Source organism: Telmatherina bonti (assembly GCF_933228915.1).
Source record: "Telmatherina bonti genome assembly, chromosome: 7".
In the NCBI taxonomy this organism is placed as follows: domain Eukaryota; kingdom Metazoa; phylum Chordata; class Actinopteri; order Atheriniformes; family Telmatherinidae; genus Telmatherina; species Telmatherina bonti.
In genome coordinates this window covers 1,804,940-1,821,954 of record NC_136625.1, presented here as the reverse complement: position 1 = coordinate 1,821,954, position 17,015 = coordinate 1,804,940, and the positions used below count along the sequence as shown (strand labels likewise).

The 17,015-nt window shown below is 53.7% G+C and overlaps 1 protein-coding gene across 1 annotated transcript in view; it reads right to left on the bottom strand.

The window, feature by feature from the left end:
* wdr33 (WD repeat domain 33) overlaps nucleotides 1-17,015 on the bottom strand; it is a 136,050-nt gene that overhangs the window by 64,303 nt on the left and 54,732 nt on the right. The window contains 9 exon segments of the mRNA XM_079243357.1: nucleotides 703-858; nucleotides 934-1,073; nucleotides 2,236-2,319; nucleotides 2,391-2,485; nucleotides 2,759-2,869; nucleotides 5,392-5,470; nucleotides 5,539-5,693; nucleotides 5,780-5,906; nucleotides 5,980-6,077. Coding sequence (XP_079099483.1) covers nucleotides 703-858; nucleotides 934-1,073; nucleotides 2,236-2,319; nucleotides 2,391-2,485; nucleotides 2,759-2,869; nucleotides 5,392-5,470; nucleotides 5,539-5,693; nucleotides 5,780-5,906; nucleotides 5,980-6,077 — 1,045 coding nt within the window.

The window sequence follows — 17,015 nt, the reverse complement described above, 5'->3', positions numbered from 1 at the left end:
CTAATGGTTGTAACCTGGTTCTACCACAGTGTAACTGGTTCTAACTAGTTTAACCTTTGTGCTAATGGTTGTAAACTGGTTCTACCACAGTGTAGCTGGTTCTAACTAGTTTAACCTTTGTCCTAATGGTTGTAACCTGGTTCTACCACAGTGTAACTGGTTCTAACTAGTTTAACCTTCGTGCTAATGGTTGTAAACTGGTTCTACCACAGTGTAACTGGTTCTAACTAGTTTAACCTTCGTCCTAATGGTTGTAACCTGGTTCTACCACAGTGTAACTGGTTCTAACTAGTTTAACCTTTGTGCTAATGGTTGTAAACTGGTTCTACCACAGTGTAACTGGTTCTAACTAGTTTAACCTTCATGCTAATGGTTGTAACCTGGTTCTACCACAGTGTAACTGGTTCTAACTAGTTTAACCTTTGTGCTAATGGTTGTAAACTGGTTCTACCACAGTGTAGCTGGTTCTAACTAGTTTAACCTTTGTCCTAATGGTTGTAACCTGGTTCTACCACAGTGTAACTGGTTCTAACTAGTTTAACCTTCGTGCTAATGGTTGTAAACTGGTTCTACCACAGTGTAGCTGGTTCTAACTAGTTTAACCTTTGTCCTAATGGTTGTAAACTGGTTCTACCACACTCTACTGGTTTAGGTATCTGTTGCAGGTTTTGTGCTACTGTCATCAGCGTGATGGAAACCCACTTCCAGCAGCATGGGGTTGGTGTACTGCAGCGCCGCCATCTCCTGCTCCAGCTCCGCCTGAGTCTTCTTCTTCAGGTCCACCTTCTGCTCCACCTTCCTGTCTTTGGGGAGGTCTCCAGAGGAAGGCATCATGGGGACTTTGTTCTCTGCCCAGGCCTGCAGACAGAAACTCATCTTCACGGTCTGGGATACTCCAGGAGGCCAGAGCCGTCCCAGGATCCCAGTTCTTACCTGCTGGAACTGTGCTGGGATCGGTTTGGCATATGGAACTTTCTTCTGAGGGACCTTCTTGGCGTCCTTCCCCATCACCTCATCCATTCCCCAGTCCAGGCCAGGAATGGACATCTCCACCTCAGGAGCAGCTTCTTTACCTGCAGACACACCTGAGTTAGGCCGGTTCCACCCTCCAGCAAAAGCTTCTGTGCATGCGGCGGGAAAGGGGCACGTGTGCGCTCGGCGGGAAAGGGGCACGTGTGCGCTCGGCGGGAAAGGAGCACGTGTGCGCGCGGCGGGAAAGGGGCACGTGTGCGCGCGGCGGGAAAGGGGCACGTGTGCGCGCGGCGGGAAAGGGGCACGTGTGCGCTCGGCGGGAAAGGAGCACGTGTGCGCTCGGCGGGAAAGGGGCACGTGTGCGCGCGGCGGGAAAGGGGCACGTGCGCGCGCGGCGGGAAAGGGGCACGTGCGCGCGCGGCGGGAAAGGGGCACGTGCGCGCGCGGCGGGAAAGGGGCACGTGCGCGCGCGGCGGGAAAGGGGCACGTGCGCGCGCGGCGGGAAAGGGGCACGTGCGCGCGCGGCGGGAAAGGGGCACGTGCGCGCGCGGCGGGAAAGGGGCACGTGCGCGCGCGGCGGGAAAGGGGCACGTGCGCGCGCGGCGGGAAAGGGGCACGTGCGCGCGCGGCGGGAAAGGGGCACGTGTGCGCGCGGCGGAAAAGGGGCACGTGTGCGCGCGGCGGGAAAGGGGCACGTGTGCGCGCGGCGGGAAAGGGGCACGTGTGCGCGCGGCGGGAAAGGGGCACGTGTGCGCGCGGCGGGAAAGGGGCACGTGTGCGCGCGGCGGGAAAGGGGCACGTGTGCGCGCGGCGGGAAAGGGGCACGTGTGCGCGCGGCGGGAAAGGGGCACGTGTGCGCGCGGCGGGAAAGGGGCACGTGTGCGCGCGGCGGGAAAGGGGCACGTGTGCGCGCGGCGGGAAAGGGGCACGTGTGCGCGCGGCGGGAAAGGGGCCCGTGTGCGCGCGGCGGGAAAGAGGCACGTGTGCGCGCGGCGGGAAAGAGGCACGTGTGCGCGCGGCGGGAAAGAGGCACGTGTGCGCGCGGCGGGAAAGGGGCACGTGTGCGCGCGGCGGGAAAGGGGCACGTGTGCGCGCGGCGGGACTTTCTCACCGCCTCCATTAGCTGTTTTAACAACCGTTTCGTCTGTCCGCTTCGTTCCGTATTAACCACGCCCACCTCAAAGGTCAGACCAATCTACATCCTGGAGGCGTTGCAGCAGGCGTGGTCGTCCTGAAAGCAGATGTTCTCGGGACGAGACTCACTCTGTTCCTGCTCCATCGCTGCCTTCAGCTGCTCGGGAATGCCCATCCCAGGAATGGCGGCCATGTTGTTTGGCTCCACGTCATCTGAAACAAACGCCATCAGTCGGACCGATGTCAAACAACCATCCTGCTGCCGTTTGTCCCCCGAGACTCACCGTACTCCACGCCGTCCTCCGACATCCCGGGAAGCAGGTTTAGGTTGTAGCGGTCCCTCATCTTGTCCCCGGGGCGGTTCCTGGTCCAGAACTTACTGAAGAACCGGAAGACAGGAGGGTCACACCTCTACACACACATTGTCTCAGTGTGTGTGTAGAGGTGTGTACCTGGTGTGTGTGTGTGTAGGTGTGTGTACCTGGTGTGTGTGTGTGTGTGTGTGTGTGTACCTGGTGTGTGTGTGTGTAGGTGTGTGTACCTGGTGTGTGTGTGTGTGTGTGTGTGTGTGTGTGTGTACCTGGTGTGTGGGTGTGTGTACTGGTGTGTGTGTGTGTGTGTACCTGGTGTGTGTGTGTGTAGGTGTGTGTACCTGGTGTGGTCGTTGGAACCGGAACACAGGATGTGACCCAGCGGATGCCAGGCCAGACTCCAGATCATCCCCTCATGAGCCATCTCCATTCCTCCAACCTCCTTCTCCACCCTGGTACCAACACAGCCGCCAGTCAGTCCACTCCCCGGTTCTCCTTCCTGGTTCTATTTCCTGGTTCTAGTTCCTGCTTCTAGTCTGTGGTTCTATTTCCTGCTTGTAGTCTGTGGTTCTAGTCCCTGGTTTAACTTTACATCCTGGTTCTAGTGCCTGGTTCCACTTCCAAGTTCTACTTCCTGGTTTTACTTTACATCCTAGTTCTAGTCCCCATTTCTACTTCCTAGCTTTACTTCACATTAGCTCTACCCCCTGGTTCTACTCCCTGGTTTTAGTCCCTTGTTCTACTCACCAGTTTTACTTTACATCCTGGTCCTACTCCCTGGTTCTACTCCCCAGTTTTACTTTACATCCTAGTTCTACTCCCTGGTTCTACTCCCCAGTTTTACTTTACATCCTAGTTCTACTCCCTGGTTCTACTCCCCAGTTTTACTTTACATCCTAGTTCTACTCCCTGGTTCTACTCCCCAGTTTTACTTTACATCCTAGTTCTACTCCCTGGTTCTACTCCCCAGTTTTACTTTACATCCTGGCCCTACTCCCTGGTTTTACTTTACATCCTAGTTCTACTCCCCAGTTTTACTTTACATCCTAGTTCTACTCCCCAGTTTTACTTTACATCCTGGTCATACTCCCTGGTTTTACTTTACATCCTAGTTCTAGTCCCTATTTCTACCTCCCAGTTTTACTTCACATCCTAGTTCTACTCCCTGGTTTTACTTCCTAGTTTTAGTCCCTGGTTCTACCTCCTGGCTCTTGTCCCTTGTTCTACTCCCCAGTTTTACTTTACATCCTAGTCCTACTCCCTGGTTCTACTCCCCAGTTTTACTTTACATCCTGGTCATACTCAGTGGGTCTACTCCCCAGTTTTACTTTACATCCTAGTTCTACTCCCCAGTTTTACTTTACATCCTGGTCATACTCAGTGGTTCTACTCCCCAGTTTTACTTTACATCCTGGTCATACTCAGTGGTTCTACTCCCCAGTTTTACTTTACATCCTGGTCCTCCTCCCTGGTTTTACTTTACATCCTGGTCATACTCAGTGGGTCTACTCCCCAGTTTTACTTTACATCCTAGTTCTACTCCCCAGTTTTACTTTACATCCTGGTCATACTCCCTGGTTCTACTCCCCAGTTTTACTTTACATCCTGGTCATACTCAGTGGGTCTACTCCCCAGTTTTACTTTACATCCTAGTTCTACTCCCCAGTTTTACTTTACATCCTGGTCATACTCAGTGGTTCTACTCCCCAGTTTTACTTTACATCCTGGTCATACTCAGTGGTTCTACTCCCCAGTTTTACTTTACATCCTGGTCCTCCTCCCTGGTTTTACTTTACATCCTGGTCATACTCAGTGGGTCTACTCCCCAGTTTTACTTTACATCCTAGTTCTACTCCCCAGTTTTACTTTACATCCTGGTCATACTCAGTGGTTCTACTCCCCAGTTTTACTTTACATCCTGGTCATACTCAGTGGTTCTACTCTCCAGTTTTACTTTACATCCTGGTCCTACTCCCTGGTTTTACTTTACATCCTAGTTCTACTCCCCAGTTTTACTTTACATCCTAGTTCTACTCCCCAGTTTTACTTTACATCCTGGTCATACTCAGTGGTTCTACTCTCCAGTTTTACTTTACATCCTGGTCCTACTCCCTGGTTTTACTTTACATCCTGGTCCTACTCCCTGGTTCTACTCCCCAGTTTTACTTTACATCCTGGTCATACTCAGTGGGTCTACTCCCCAGTTTTACTTTACATCCTAGTTCTACTCCCCAGTTTTACTTTACATCCTGGTCATACTCAGTGGTTCTACTCCCCAGTTTTACTTTACATCCTGGTCATACTCAGTGGTTCTACTCCCCAGTTTTACTTTACATCCTGGTCATACTCAGTGGTTCTACTCTCCAGTTTTACTTTACATCCTGGTCATACTCCCTGGTTTTACTTTACATCCTGGTCCTACTCCCTGGTTCTACTCCCCAGTTTTACTTTACATCCTGGTCATACTCAGTGGTTCTACTCCCCAGTTTTACTTTACATCCTAGTTCTACTCCCCAGTTTTACTTTACATCCTGGTCATACTCAGTGGTTCTACTCCCCAGTTTTACTTTACATCCTGGTCCTACTCCCTGGTTTTACTTTACACCCTGGTCCTACTCCCTGGTTTTACTTTACATCCTAGTTCTACTCCCCAGTTTTACTTTACATCCTAGTTCTACTCCCCAGTTTTACTTTACATCCTGGTCATACTCAGTGGTTCTACTCCCCAGTTTTACCTTACATCCTGGTCATACTCAGTGGTTCTACTCTCCAGTTTTACTTTACATCCTGGTCCTACTCCCTGGTTTTACTTTACATCCTGGTCCTACTCCCTGGTTCTACTCCCCAGTTTTACTTTACATCCTGGTCATACTCAGTGGTTCTACTCCCCAGTTTTACTTTACATCCTAGTCCTACTCCCTGGTTCTACTCCCCAGTTTTACTTTACATCCTGGTCCTACTCCCTGGTTCTCACCCAGTGTGCCAGAACAGCAGCGACCCGTCAGAACCTCCGCTGGCGAACAAGCCCTCGTGGACCGGATGCCAGGCTACAGCTGAGGACACAGACAGGTTTAAGGTCTCAGATTCTTTGGGTTTCAGCGTCTTCAGGGTCCCGTCTCACCTGTGGCCTCCTTCTTGTGTCCTCTGAAGATCTGCAGCTCCTCCTTCAGGTTCCTGATGTCGAACAGCTTACACAGGTGGTCCCGCGAAGCCGTCAGCAGCCAGTTCCCATTCAGGTTCCATTTCACTTCCATCACTGTGTTCTTGTGGGCGTGGCTAAGAAGACAGAACACACCCTGAGTAACAGACTGGAAACCATGGTGACTACCACACTTGCAGACGTGGCTGTGTGTGCGTCTCACAGCGTAGCCAGACTCTGTCCCGTCTTTGGGTCCCAGAACTTGATTGGCTGCTGGCTGTCTTTGCTTCCGGACACCACCAGACCTTTAGTTGGATGCCAGTCCACGCACTTCACATCTGCACCGTGACCTGAACGCACACACACACGATGGTGTAAGGATTGGTTTTATTTGTTCCCGTAGCGACCAGCAGCAGAGCGTACCTCTGAGGATCCTCTCCTCGTGGCAGCGCAGGAAGTCCCAGATCCGAACGGTGCCGTCGTCGGAGCAGGTGGCAAACTTGTTATCAGTCGGAGAGAAACTGGGGAGAAGGAGGATCACATCACGGTCACACATCTGGACTCAACAATCACAATGAGACAGATCCAGAACCAGGCCAGACTACTTCCACAGACCAGGTGCCCCTCAGAACCAGTTGGACTCTCAGTACCAGGGGGACGATAGGACCGGACAATCTTCAGAACCAGGTATCCTCAGAACCAGACCGCTGTCAAGTTCAGGTTCTTTTTCTCTGGTTGTATTTAAACTTTAGCATTGTGGACAAACCGCCGTGGACCAGCACCAGGACCAGGACGAGAGCCACGTCTGAGATCAGCGCTGGATAAATAAATCTTGGTTTTCATCACAAGGACGAAGACCAGGATCAATCCAAACCAGTTTGACGCTGATTTTATGAGATGAAAAGCCTCTGGTGATATCATATGTTACCAGCTGATGGAGCCTGATACTGACTCACCCCAAGGTGAATTACAGCCGATACTGACTGATACCAGCTGATGCAGACTGTTACTAAGTTGATACTGTCTAAAGCAGATACTGACTGATACCACCTGACATGCCAATGACGATGAAAAAAAAGTGCAAGACTTGATTCTTAGATACTGATTGATGAAATCAGGTATCAATAGTTGCTTTTATTGATACCTTACGTCTACGACTTGATGACCCGTCTGCCAGTTTTCTGACGGCTCCAGCAATTTCTGTCAAAGTTATAGATGTGGTTTGATGCAGAATTAGAGTCAGACCCAGTATTGTTTCCTGTGCCAGCCCCAGTATCGGTTTCTGTGTCAGTCCCAGTATCGGTTCCTGTGTCAGTCCCAGTATCGGTTCCTGTGTCAGCCCCAGTATCGGTTTCTGTGTCAGTCCCAGTATCGGTTCCTGTGTCAGTCCCAGTATCGGTTCCTGTGTCAGTCCCAGTATCGGTTCCTGTGTCAGTCCCAGTATCGGTTCCTGTGTCAGTCCCAGTATCGGTTTCTGTGTCAGCCCCACTATCGGTTCCTGTGTCAGCCCCACTATCGGTTCCTGTGTCAGCCCCACTATCGGTTCCTGTGTCAGCCCCAGTATCGGTTTCTGTGTCAGTCCCAGTATCGGTTCCTGTGTCAGTCCCAGTATCGGTTTCTGTGTCAGTCCCAGTATCGGTTCCTGTGTCAGTCCCAGTATCGGTTCCTGTGTCAGTCCCAGTATCGGTTCCTGTGTCAGTCCCAGTATCGGTTCCTGTGTCAGTCCCAGTATCGGTTCCTGTGTCAGTCCCAGTATCGGTTTCTGTGTCAGCCCCACTATCGGTTCCTGTGTCAGCCCCACTATCGGTTCCTGTGTCAGCCCCAGTATCGGTTCCTGTGTCAGCCCCAGTATCGGTTTCTGTGTCAGTCCCAGTATCGGTTTCTGTGTCAGTCCCAGTATCGGTTTCTGTGTCAGTCCCAGTATCGGCCCGTGTCAGCCCCAGTATCGGTTCCTGTGTCAGCCCCAGTATCGGTTCCTGTGTCAGCCCCAGTATCGGTTCCTGTGTCAGCCCCAGTATCGGTTCCTGTGTCAGCCCCAGTATCGGTTCCTGTGTCAGCCTCAGTATCGGTTCCTGTGTCAGCCCCAGTATCGGTTCCTGTGTCAGCCTCAGTATCGGTTCCTGTGTCAGTCCCAGTATCGGTTCCTGTGTCAGTCCCAGTATCGGTTTCTGTGTCAGTCCCAGTATCGGTTTCTGTGTCAGTCCCAGTATCGGTTTCTGTGTCAGTCCCAGTATCGGTTTCTGTGTCAGTCCCAGTATCGGTTCCTGTGTCAGTCCCAGTATCGGCCCGTGTCAGCCCCAGAATCGGTTCCTGTGTCAGTCCCAGTATCGGTTCCTGTGTCAGTCCCAGTATCGGTTTCTGTGTCAGTCCCAGTATCGGTTCCTGTGTCAGTCCCAGTATCGGCCCGTGTCAGACCCAGTATCGGTTCCTGTGTCAGCCCCAGTATCGGTTCCTGTGTCAGCCCCAGTATCGGTTCCTGTGTCAGCCTCAGTATCGGTTCCTGTGTCAGTCCCAGTATCGGTTCCTGTGTCAGCCCCATTATCGGTTCCTGTGTCAGCCCCATTATCGATTTCTGTGTCAGTCCCAGTATCGGTTCCTGTGTCAGTCCCAGTATCGGTTCCTGTGTCAGTCCCAGTATCGGTTCCTGTGTCAGTCCCAGTATCGGTTCCTGTGTCAGTCCCAGTATCGGTTCCTGTGTCAGCCCCACTATCGGTTCCTGTGTCAGCCCCAGTATCGGTTTCTGTGTCAGTCCCAGTATCGGTTTCTGTGTCAGTCCCAGTATCGGTTTCTGTGTCAGTCCCAGTATCGGCCCGTGTCAGCCCCAGTATCGGTTCCTGTGTCAGCCCCAGTATCGGTTCCTGTGTCAGCCCCAGTATCGGTTCCTGTGTCAGCCCCAGTATCGGTTCCTGTGTCAGCCCCAGTATCGGTTCCTGTGTCAGCCTCAGTATCGGTTCCTGTGTCAGCCTCAGTATCGGTTCCTGTGTCAGTCCCAGTATCGGTTCCTGTGTCAGTCCCAGTATCGGTTTCTGTGTCAGTCCCAGTATCGGTTTCTGTGTCAGTCCCAGTATCGGTTTCTGTGTCAGTCCCAGTATCGGTTTCTGTGTCAGTCCCAGTATCGGTTCCTGTGTCAGTCCCAGTATCGGCCCGTGTCAGACCCAGTATCGGTTCCTGTGTCAGCCCCAGTATCGGTTCCTGTGTCAGTCCCAGTATCGGTTCCTGTGTCAGCCCCAGTATCGGTTCCTGTGTCAGTCCCAGTATCGGTTCCTGTGTCAGTCCCAGTATCGGCCCGTGTCAGCCCCAGAATCGGTTCCTGTGTCAGTCCCAGTATCGGTTTCTGTGTCAGTCCCAGTATCGGTTCCTGTGTCAGTCCCAGTATCGGCCCGTGTCAGACCCAGTATCGGTTTCTGTGTCAGCCCCAGTATCGGTTCCTGTGTCAGCCTCAGTATCGGTTCCTGTGTCAGCCTCAGTATCGGCCCGTGTCAGTCCCAGTATCGGTTCCTGTGTCAGACCCAGTATCGGTTCCTGTGTCAGCCCCAGTATCGGTTCCTGTGTCAGTCCCAGTATCGGTTCCTGTGTCAGCCCCAGTATCGGTTCCTGTGTCAGCCCCAGTATCGGTTCCTGTGTCAGCCCCAGTATCGGTTCCTGTGTCAGCCCCAGTATCGGTTCCTGTGTCAGTCCCAGTATCGGTTCCTGTGTCAGCCCCACTATCGGTTCCTGTGTCAGCCCCACTATCGGTTCCTGTGTCAGCCCCACTATCGGCCCGTGTCAGTCCCAGTATCGGTTCCCGTGTCAGTCCCAGTATCGGTTCCCGTGTCAGTCCCAGTATCGGTTCCCGTGTCAGTCCCAGTATCGGTTCCTGTGTCAGCCCCAGTATCGGTTCCCGTGTCAGTCCCAGTATCGGTTCCCGTGTCAGCCCAAGTATCGGTTCCCGTGTCAGTCCCAGTATTGGTTCCCGTGTCAGCCCCAGTATCGGTTCCTGTGTCAGACCCAGTATCGGTTCCTGTGTCAGACCCAGTATCGGTTCCTGTGTCAGTCCCAGTATCGGTTCCTGTGTCAGCCCCAGTATGGGTTCCTGTGTCAGCCCCAGTATGGGTTCCTGTGTCAGCCCCAGTATCGGGCCCTGTGTCAGCCCCAGTATCGGCCCCTGTGTCAGTCCCAGTATCGGCCCCTGTGTCAGTCCCAGTATCGGCCCGTGTCAGACCCAGTATCGGTTCCTGTGTCAGCCCCAGTCTCAGACCCAGGATCGGTTCCCGTGTCAGTCCAAGTATCGGTTCCTGTGTAAGCCCTAGTTTCGGCCCCTGTGTCAGTCCCATTATCGGCCCCTGTGTCAGACCCAGTATCGGTTCCTGTGTCAGACCCAGGACAGGTTCCCGTGTCAGTCCAAGTATCGGTTCCTGTGTCAGTCCCAGTATGGGTTCCTGTGTCAGCCCCAGTATCGGCCCCTGTGTCAGCCCCAGTATCGGCCCCTGTGTCAGCCCCAGTATCGGCCCCTGTGTCAGCCCCAGTATCGGCCCCTGTGTCAGACCCAGTATCGGCCCCTGTGTCAGACCCAGTATCGGCCCCTGTGTCAGACCCAGTATCGGTTCCTGTGTCAGCCCCAGTCTCAGACCCAGGATCGGTTCCCGTGTCAGTCCAAGTATCGGTTCCTGTGTAAGCCCTAGTTTCGGCCCCTGTGTCAGTCCCATTATCGGCCCCTGTGTCAGACCCAGGATCGGTTCCTGTGTCAGACCCAGGATCGGTTCCCGTGTCAGTCCAAGTATCGGTTCCCGTGTCAGTCCTACTATCGGTTCCTGTGTCAGTCCCAGTATCGGTTCCTGTGTCAGTCTCAGTATCGGTTCCTGTGTCAGTCTCAGTATCGGTTCCTGTGTCAGTCTCAGTATCGGTTCCTGTGTCAGTCCCAGTATCAGTCCAAGTATCGGTTCCTGTGTCAGCCCCAGTATCGGTTCCTGTGTCAGCCCCAGTATCAGCCCCTGTGTCAGTCCAAGTATCGGTTCCTGTGTCAGTCTCAGTATCGGTTCCTGTGTCAGTCCCATTATCGGCCCCTGTGTCAGTCCAAGTATCGGTTCCTGTGTCAGTCTCAGTATCGGTTCCTGTGTCAGTCCCAGTATCAGCCCCTGTGTCAGTCCAAGTATCGGTTCCTGTGTCAGTCCCATTATCGGCCCCTGTGTCAGTCCAAGTATCGGTTCCTGTGTCAGTCCAAGTATCGGTTCCTGTGTCAGTCCAAGTATCGGTTCCTGTGTCAGTCCCATTATCGGCCCCTGTGTCAGTCCCATTATCGGCCCCTGTGTCAGTCCCAGTATCGGCCCCTGTGTCAGTCCCAGTATCGGCCCCTGTGTCAGTCCCAGTATCGGCCCCTGTGTCAGTCCCAGTATCGGCCCCTGTGCCAGTCCCAGTATCGGCCCCTGTGCCAGTCCCAGTATCGGCCCCTGTGCCAGTCCCAGTATCGGCCCCTGTGCCAGTCCCAGTATCGGCCCCTGTGTCGGTCCCTGTGTCAGTCCCAGTATCGGTTCCTGTGTCAGTCCCAGTATCGGTTCCTGTGTCAGCCCCAGTATCGGTTCCTGTGTCAGCCCCAGTATCGGTTCCTGTGTCAGTCCCAGTATCGGCCCCTGTGTCAGACCCAGTATCGGCCCCTGTGTCAGACCCAGTATCGGTTCCTGTGTCAGTCCCAGGACAGGTTCCTGTGTCAGTCCCAGTATCGGCCCCTGTGTCAGCCCCAGTATCGGCCCCTGTGTCAGCCCCAGTATCGGCCCCTGTGTCAGTCCCAGTATCGGTTCCTGTGTCAGTCCCAGTATCGGTTCCTGTGTCAGACCCACTATCGGTTCCTGTGTCAGACCCAGTATCGGTTCCTGTGTCAGCCCCAGTTTCGGTTCCTGTGTCAGCCCCAGTATGGGTTCCTGTGTCAGCCCCAGTATCGGACCCTGTGTCAGCCCCAGTATCGGACCCTGTGTCAGCCCCAGTATCGGCCCCTGTGTCAGCCCCAGTATCGGCCCCTGTGTCAGCCCCAGTATCGGCCCCTGTGTCAGACCCAGTATCGGCCCGTGTCAGTCTCAGTATCGGTTCCTGTGTCAGTCCCAGTATCAGCCCCTGTGTCAGTCCAAGTATCGGTTCCTGTGTCAGTCCCATTATCGGCCCCTGTGTCAGTCCAAGTATCGGTTCCTGTGTCAGTCCCAGTATCGGCCACTGTGTCAGTCCAAGTATCGGTTCCTGTGTCAGTCCCATTATCGGCCCCTGTGTCAGTCCCAGTATCGGCCCCTGTGTCAGTCCCAGTATCGGCCCCTGTGCCAGTCCCAGTATCGGCCCCTGTGCCAGTCCCAGTATCGGCCCCTGTGCCAGACCCAGTATCGGTTCCTGTGTCAGTCCCTGTGCCAGACCCAGTATCGGTTTCTGTGTCACTCCCTGTGCCAGACCCAGTATCGGTTCCTGTGTCAGTCCCTGTGTCAGTCCCAGTATCGGTTCCTGTGTCAGTCCCAGTATCGGTTCCTGTGTCAGCCCCAGTATCGGTTCCTGTGTCAGTCCCAGTATCGGTTCCTGTGTCAGTCCCAGTATCGGTTCCTGTGTCAGTCCCAGTATCGGCCCCTGTGTCAGACCCAGTATCGGTTCCTGTGTCAGACCCAGGACAGGTTCCCGTGTCAGTCTCAGTATCGGTTCCTGTGTCAGTCCCAGTATCGGCCCCTGTGTCAGTCCAAGTATCGGTTCCTGTGTCAGTCTCAGTATCGGTTCCTGTGTCAGTCCCAGTATCAGCCCCTGTGTCAGTCCAAGTATCGGTTCCTGTGTCAGTCCCATTATCGGCCCCTGTGTCAGTCCCAGTATCGGTTCCTGTGTCAGTCCAAGTATCGGTTCCTGTGTCAGTCCCAGTATCGGCCCCTGTGTCAGTCCCAGTATCGGCCCCTGTGCCAGTCCCAGTATCGGCCCCTGTGCCAGTCCCAGTATCGGCCCCTGTGCCAGTCCCAGTATCGGCCCCTGTGTCAGTCCCTGTGTCAGTCCCAGTATCGGTTCCTGTGTCAGTCCCAGTATCGGTTCCTGTGTCAGCCCCAGTATCGGTTCCTGTGTCAGCCCCAGTATCGGTTCCTGTGTCAGTCCCAGTATCGGTTCCTGTGTCAGTCCCAGTATCGGTTCCTGTGTCAGCCCCAGTATCGGTTCCTGTGTCAGTCCCAGTATCGGCCCCTGTGTCAGACCCAGTATCGGTTCCTGTGTCAGACCCAGGACAGGTTCCTGTGTCAGTCCCAGTATCGGCCCCTGTGTCAGTCCCAGTATCGGCCCCTGTGTCAGCCCCAGTATCGGCCCCTGTGTCAGTCCCAGTATCGGCCCCTGTGTCAGTCCCAGTATCGGTTCCTGTGTCAGACCCACTATCGGTTCCTGTGTCAGACCCACTATCGGTTCCTGTGTCAGACCCAGTATCGGTTCCTGTGTCAGCCCCAGTTTCGGTTCCTGTGTCAGCCCCAGTATGGGTTCCTGTGTCAGCCCCAGTATCGGCCCCTGTGTCAGCCCCAGTATCGGCCCCTGTGTCAGCCCCAGTATCGGCCCCTGTGTCAGTCCCAGTATCGGCCCCTGTGTCAGACCCAGTATCGGCCCGTGTCAGTCCAAGTATCGGTTCCTGTGTCAGTCCCAGTATCAGCCCCTGTGTCAGTCCAAGTATCGGTTCCTGTGTCAGTCCCATTATCGGCCCCTGTGTCAGTCCAAGTATCGGTTCCTGTGTCAGTCCAAGTATCGGTTCCTGTGTCAGTCCAAGTATCGGTTCCTGTGTCAGTCCAAGTATCGGTTCCTGTGTCAGTCCAAGTATCGGTTCCTGTGTCAGCCCCAGTATCGGTTCCTGTGTCAGCCCCAGTATCAGCCCCTGTGTCAGTCCAAGTATCGGTTCCTGTGTCAGTCCCATTATCGGCCCCTGTGTCAGTCCAAGTATCGGTTCCTGTGTCAGCCCCAGTATGGGTTCCTGTGTCAGCCCCAGTATCGGCCCCTGTGTCAGCCCCAGTATCGGCCCCTGTGTCAGCCCCAGTATCGGCCCCTGTGTCAGTCCCAGTATCGGCCCCTGTGTCAGTCCCAGTATCGGCCCCTGTGTCAGTCCCAGTATCGGCCCCTGTGTCAGTCCCAGTATCGGCCCCTGTGTCAGTCCCAGTATCGGCCCCTGTGTCAGCCCCAGTATCGGCCCCTGTGTCAGACCCAGTATCGGCCCGTGTCAGACCCAGTATCGGCCCGTGTCAGACCCAGTATCGGTTCCTGTGTCAGCCCCAGTCTCAGACCCAGGATCGGTTCCCGTGTCAGTCCAAGTATCGGTTCCTGTGTAAGCCCTAGTTTCGGCCCCTGTGTCAGTCCCATTATCGGCCCCTGTGTCAGACCCAGTATCGGTTCCTGTGTCAGTCCCAGTATCGGTTCCTGTGTCAGTCTCAGTATCGGTTCCTGTGCCAGACCCAGTATAGGTTCCTGTGTCAGTCCCAGTCTCAGACCCAGAATCGGTTCCTGTGTCAGACCCAGTATCGGTTCCTGTGTCAGACCCAGTATCGGTTCCTGTGCCAGACCCAGTATCGGTTCCTGTGTCAGTCCCAGTCTCAGACCCAGAATCGGTTCCTGTGTCAGCCCCAGTATCGGTTCCTGTGTCAGTCCCAGTCTCAGACCCAGTATCGGTTCCTGTGTCAGTCCCAGTGTCGGTCCCAGTATTAGTCCTGGTATCCGATCCGGTATCGGACCCAGTGTCAGTCCCGGTATCAGTCCTGGTCAAGCGGCATTTTTCGGCGGTCAAAAGTGAAGCCCATGTGTAAGTGCATAAAACTGCGGTTCCCCCTTTATCCACTAGGGGCTGCACAACAGAGCAAATCCCCATAGACTCCCATTTTAAAAAGACCAACTTCACAGCAGCAATAAACACGTTTACAGCAGGAATAAACATGTTTACAGCAGAAATAAACACGTTTACAGCAGGAATAAACATGTTTACAGCAGGAATAAACATGTTTACAGCAGAAATAAACATGTTTACAGCAGAAATAAACATGTTTACAGCAGAAATAAACATGTTTACAGCAGGAATAAACATGTTTACAGCAGAAATAAACATGTTTACAGCAGAAATAAACATGTTTACAGCAGGAATAAACATGTTTAACGCAGGAATAAACATGTTTACAGCAGGAATAAACATGTTTAACGCAGGAATAAACATGTTTACAGCAGAAATAAACATGTTTACAGCAGAAATAAACACATTTACAGCAGCAATAAACATGTTTACAGCAGAAATAAACATGTTTACAGCAGAAATAAACATGTTTACAGCTTGGTTCAAAAAACCATTTTAGGTTTAATAGGTCAGGTTTACCTTTATGACAACTGTGGGGGGAGTGAATTTTTTTCTAACTCGCCTGTTTAAACGTAATTTAATCTCGAAGTTCGGGATATTTAGGGGCGTGTCCTTTTGATTGACAGCTACTCGATCTTCTGCTTTAAGTCAGAAGACCGTAGAAGAACCGCGGTTTTTAGCCAGTTAACAACGCGACTTAGCTTTAGCCCGCTTACCTACGTTAGCTGGTTAGCTCCTGTTAGCTCTGGGTTAGCACGGTTAGCTCTTAGCTACAGAAAGCTCGGAGTTCGCTCGATGTCAATCATCCACCAAGACGCTCACAGCCCCCCCTCTCAGCTCCACCTCTTTGCCCATATTTGTATTTTCGGGAGTGACGACACACATGCCCCTTCCAAGATGGCGATGGTAGGAACTTCAATTCAGCTCTTCAGAAACCTACAGGTGACGTCACGGAAGCTCCGCCCATCTTTTTATACGGTCTATGGTTCTGGTATCGGACCCAGTATCAGACCACTGCTCTGTGACTGAAGGCAGCTCGTGATGCTGGTTATGTTTGTATTTAAATGTCTGGTTTAGTAACGCCGTGTTTCATTGCTCTCCAGACTCTGGTTTGAAGCAGAGAAAGCACCATCCTTGCTGCAGGTAGCAGGTCAACCTCAACCCATGTCCTCCAGGACCGCTGTCCCAGTTTACTGGGATATGGGCCTAGTGTCCCCGTTGCAGCACATCCTAGTGAAGCATATTTTTGGCGAGGTGACCTAGCACTAGCCCCCCTACCTCGATTAGCACGTTCATCCACCCTGGGCCCTCAGCTCCACCTCTTTTCCCATTTTCCTAGTTTTGGGGAGCAACTGCATTCGTGATGCTGCCAAGAGGGTGACATCACGGAGACTCCGCCCAGTTTAGTGGGTAGATGTGGGGACATCATGGAGACTCCGCCCAGTTTAGTGGGTAGATGTGGGGACATCATGGAGGCTCCGCCCAGCTTAGTGGGTAGATGTGGGGACATCATGGAGACTCCGCCCAGCTTAGTGGGTAGATGTGGGGACATCACGGAGACTCCGCCCAGCTTAGTGGGTAGATGTGGGGACATCACGGAGACTCCGCCCAGCTTAGTGGGTAGATGTGGGGACATCACGGAGACTCCGCCCAGCTTAGTGGGTAGATGTGGGGACATCACGGAGACTCCGCCCAGCTTAGTGGGTAGATGTGGGGACATCATGGAGACTCCGCCCAGCTTAGTGGGTAGATGTGGGGACATCACGAAGACTCCGCCCAGCTTAGTGGGTAGATGTGGGGACATCATGGAAGACTCCGCCCAGTTTAGTGGGTAGATGTGGGGACGTCATGGAGACTCCGCCCAGCTTAGTGGGTAGATGTGGGGACATCAAGGAGACTCCGCCCAGTTTAGTGGGTAGATGTGGGGACATCATGGAGACTCCGCCCAGCTTAGTGGGTAGATGTGGGGACATCATGATGGCTAAGCCCAGTTTAGTGGGTAGATGTGGGGACATCATGGAGACTCCGCCCAGCTTAGTGGGTAGATGTGGGGACATCATGGAGACTCCGCCCAGCTTAGTGGGTAGATGTGGGGACATCACGGAGACTCTGCCCAGCTTAGTGGGTAGATGTGGGGACATCACGGAGACTCTGCCCAGCTTAGTGGGTAGATGTGGGGACATCATGGAGACTCCGCCCAGTTTAGTGGGTAGATGTGGGGACATCATGGAGACTCCGCCCAGTTTAGTGGGTAGATGTGGGGACATCATGGAGACCGCCCAGCTTAGTGGGTAGATGTGGGGACATCACGGAGACTCCGCCCAGTTTAGTGGGTAGATGTGGGGACATCACGGAGACTCCGCCCAGCTTAGTGGGTAGATGTGGGGACATCATGGAGACTCCGCCCAGCTTAGTGGGTAGATGTGGGGACATCATGAAGGCTAAGCCCAGTTTAGTGGGTAGATGTGGGGACATCATGGAGACTCCGCCCAGCTTAGTGGGTAGATGTGGGGACATCATGGAGGCTCCGCCCAGTTTAGTGGGTAGATGTGGGGACATCATGGAGGCTCCGCCCAGTTTAGTGGGTAGATGTGGGGACATCACGGAGGCTCCGCCCAGTTTAGTGGCTAGATGTGGGGACATCATGGAGACTCCGCCCAGCTTAGTG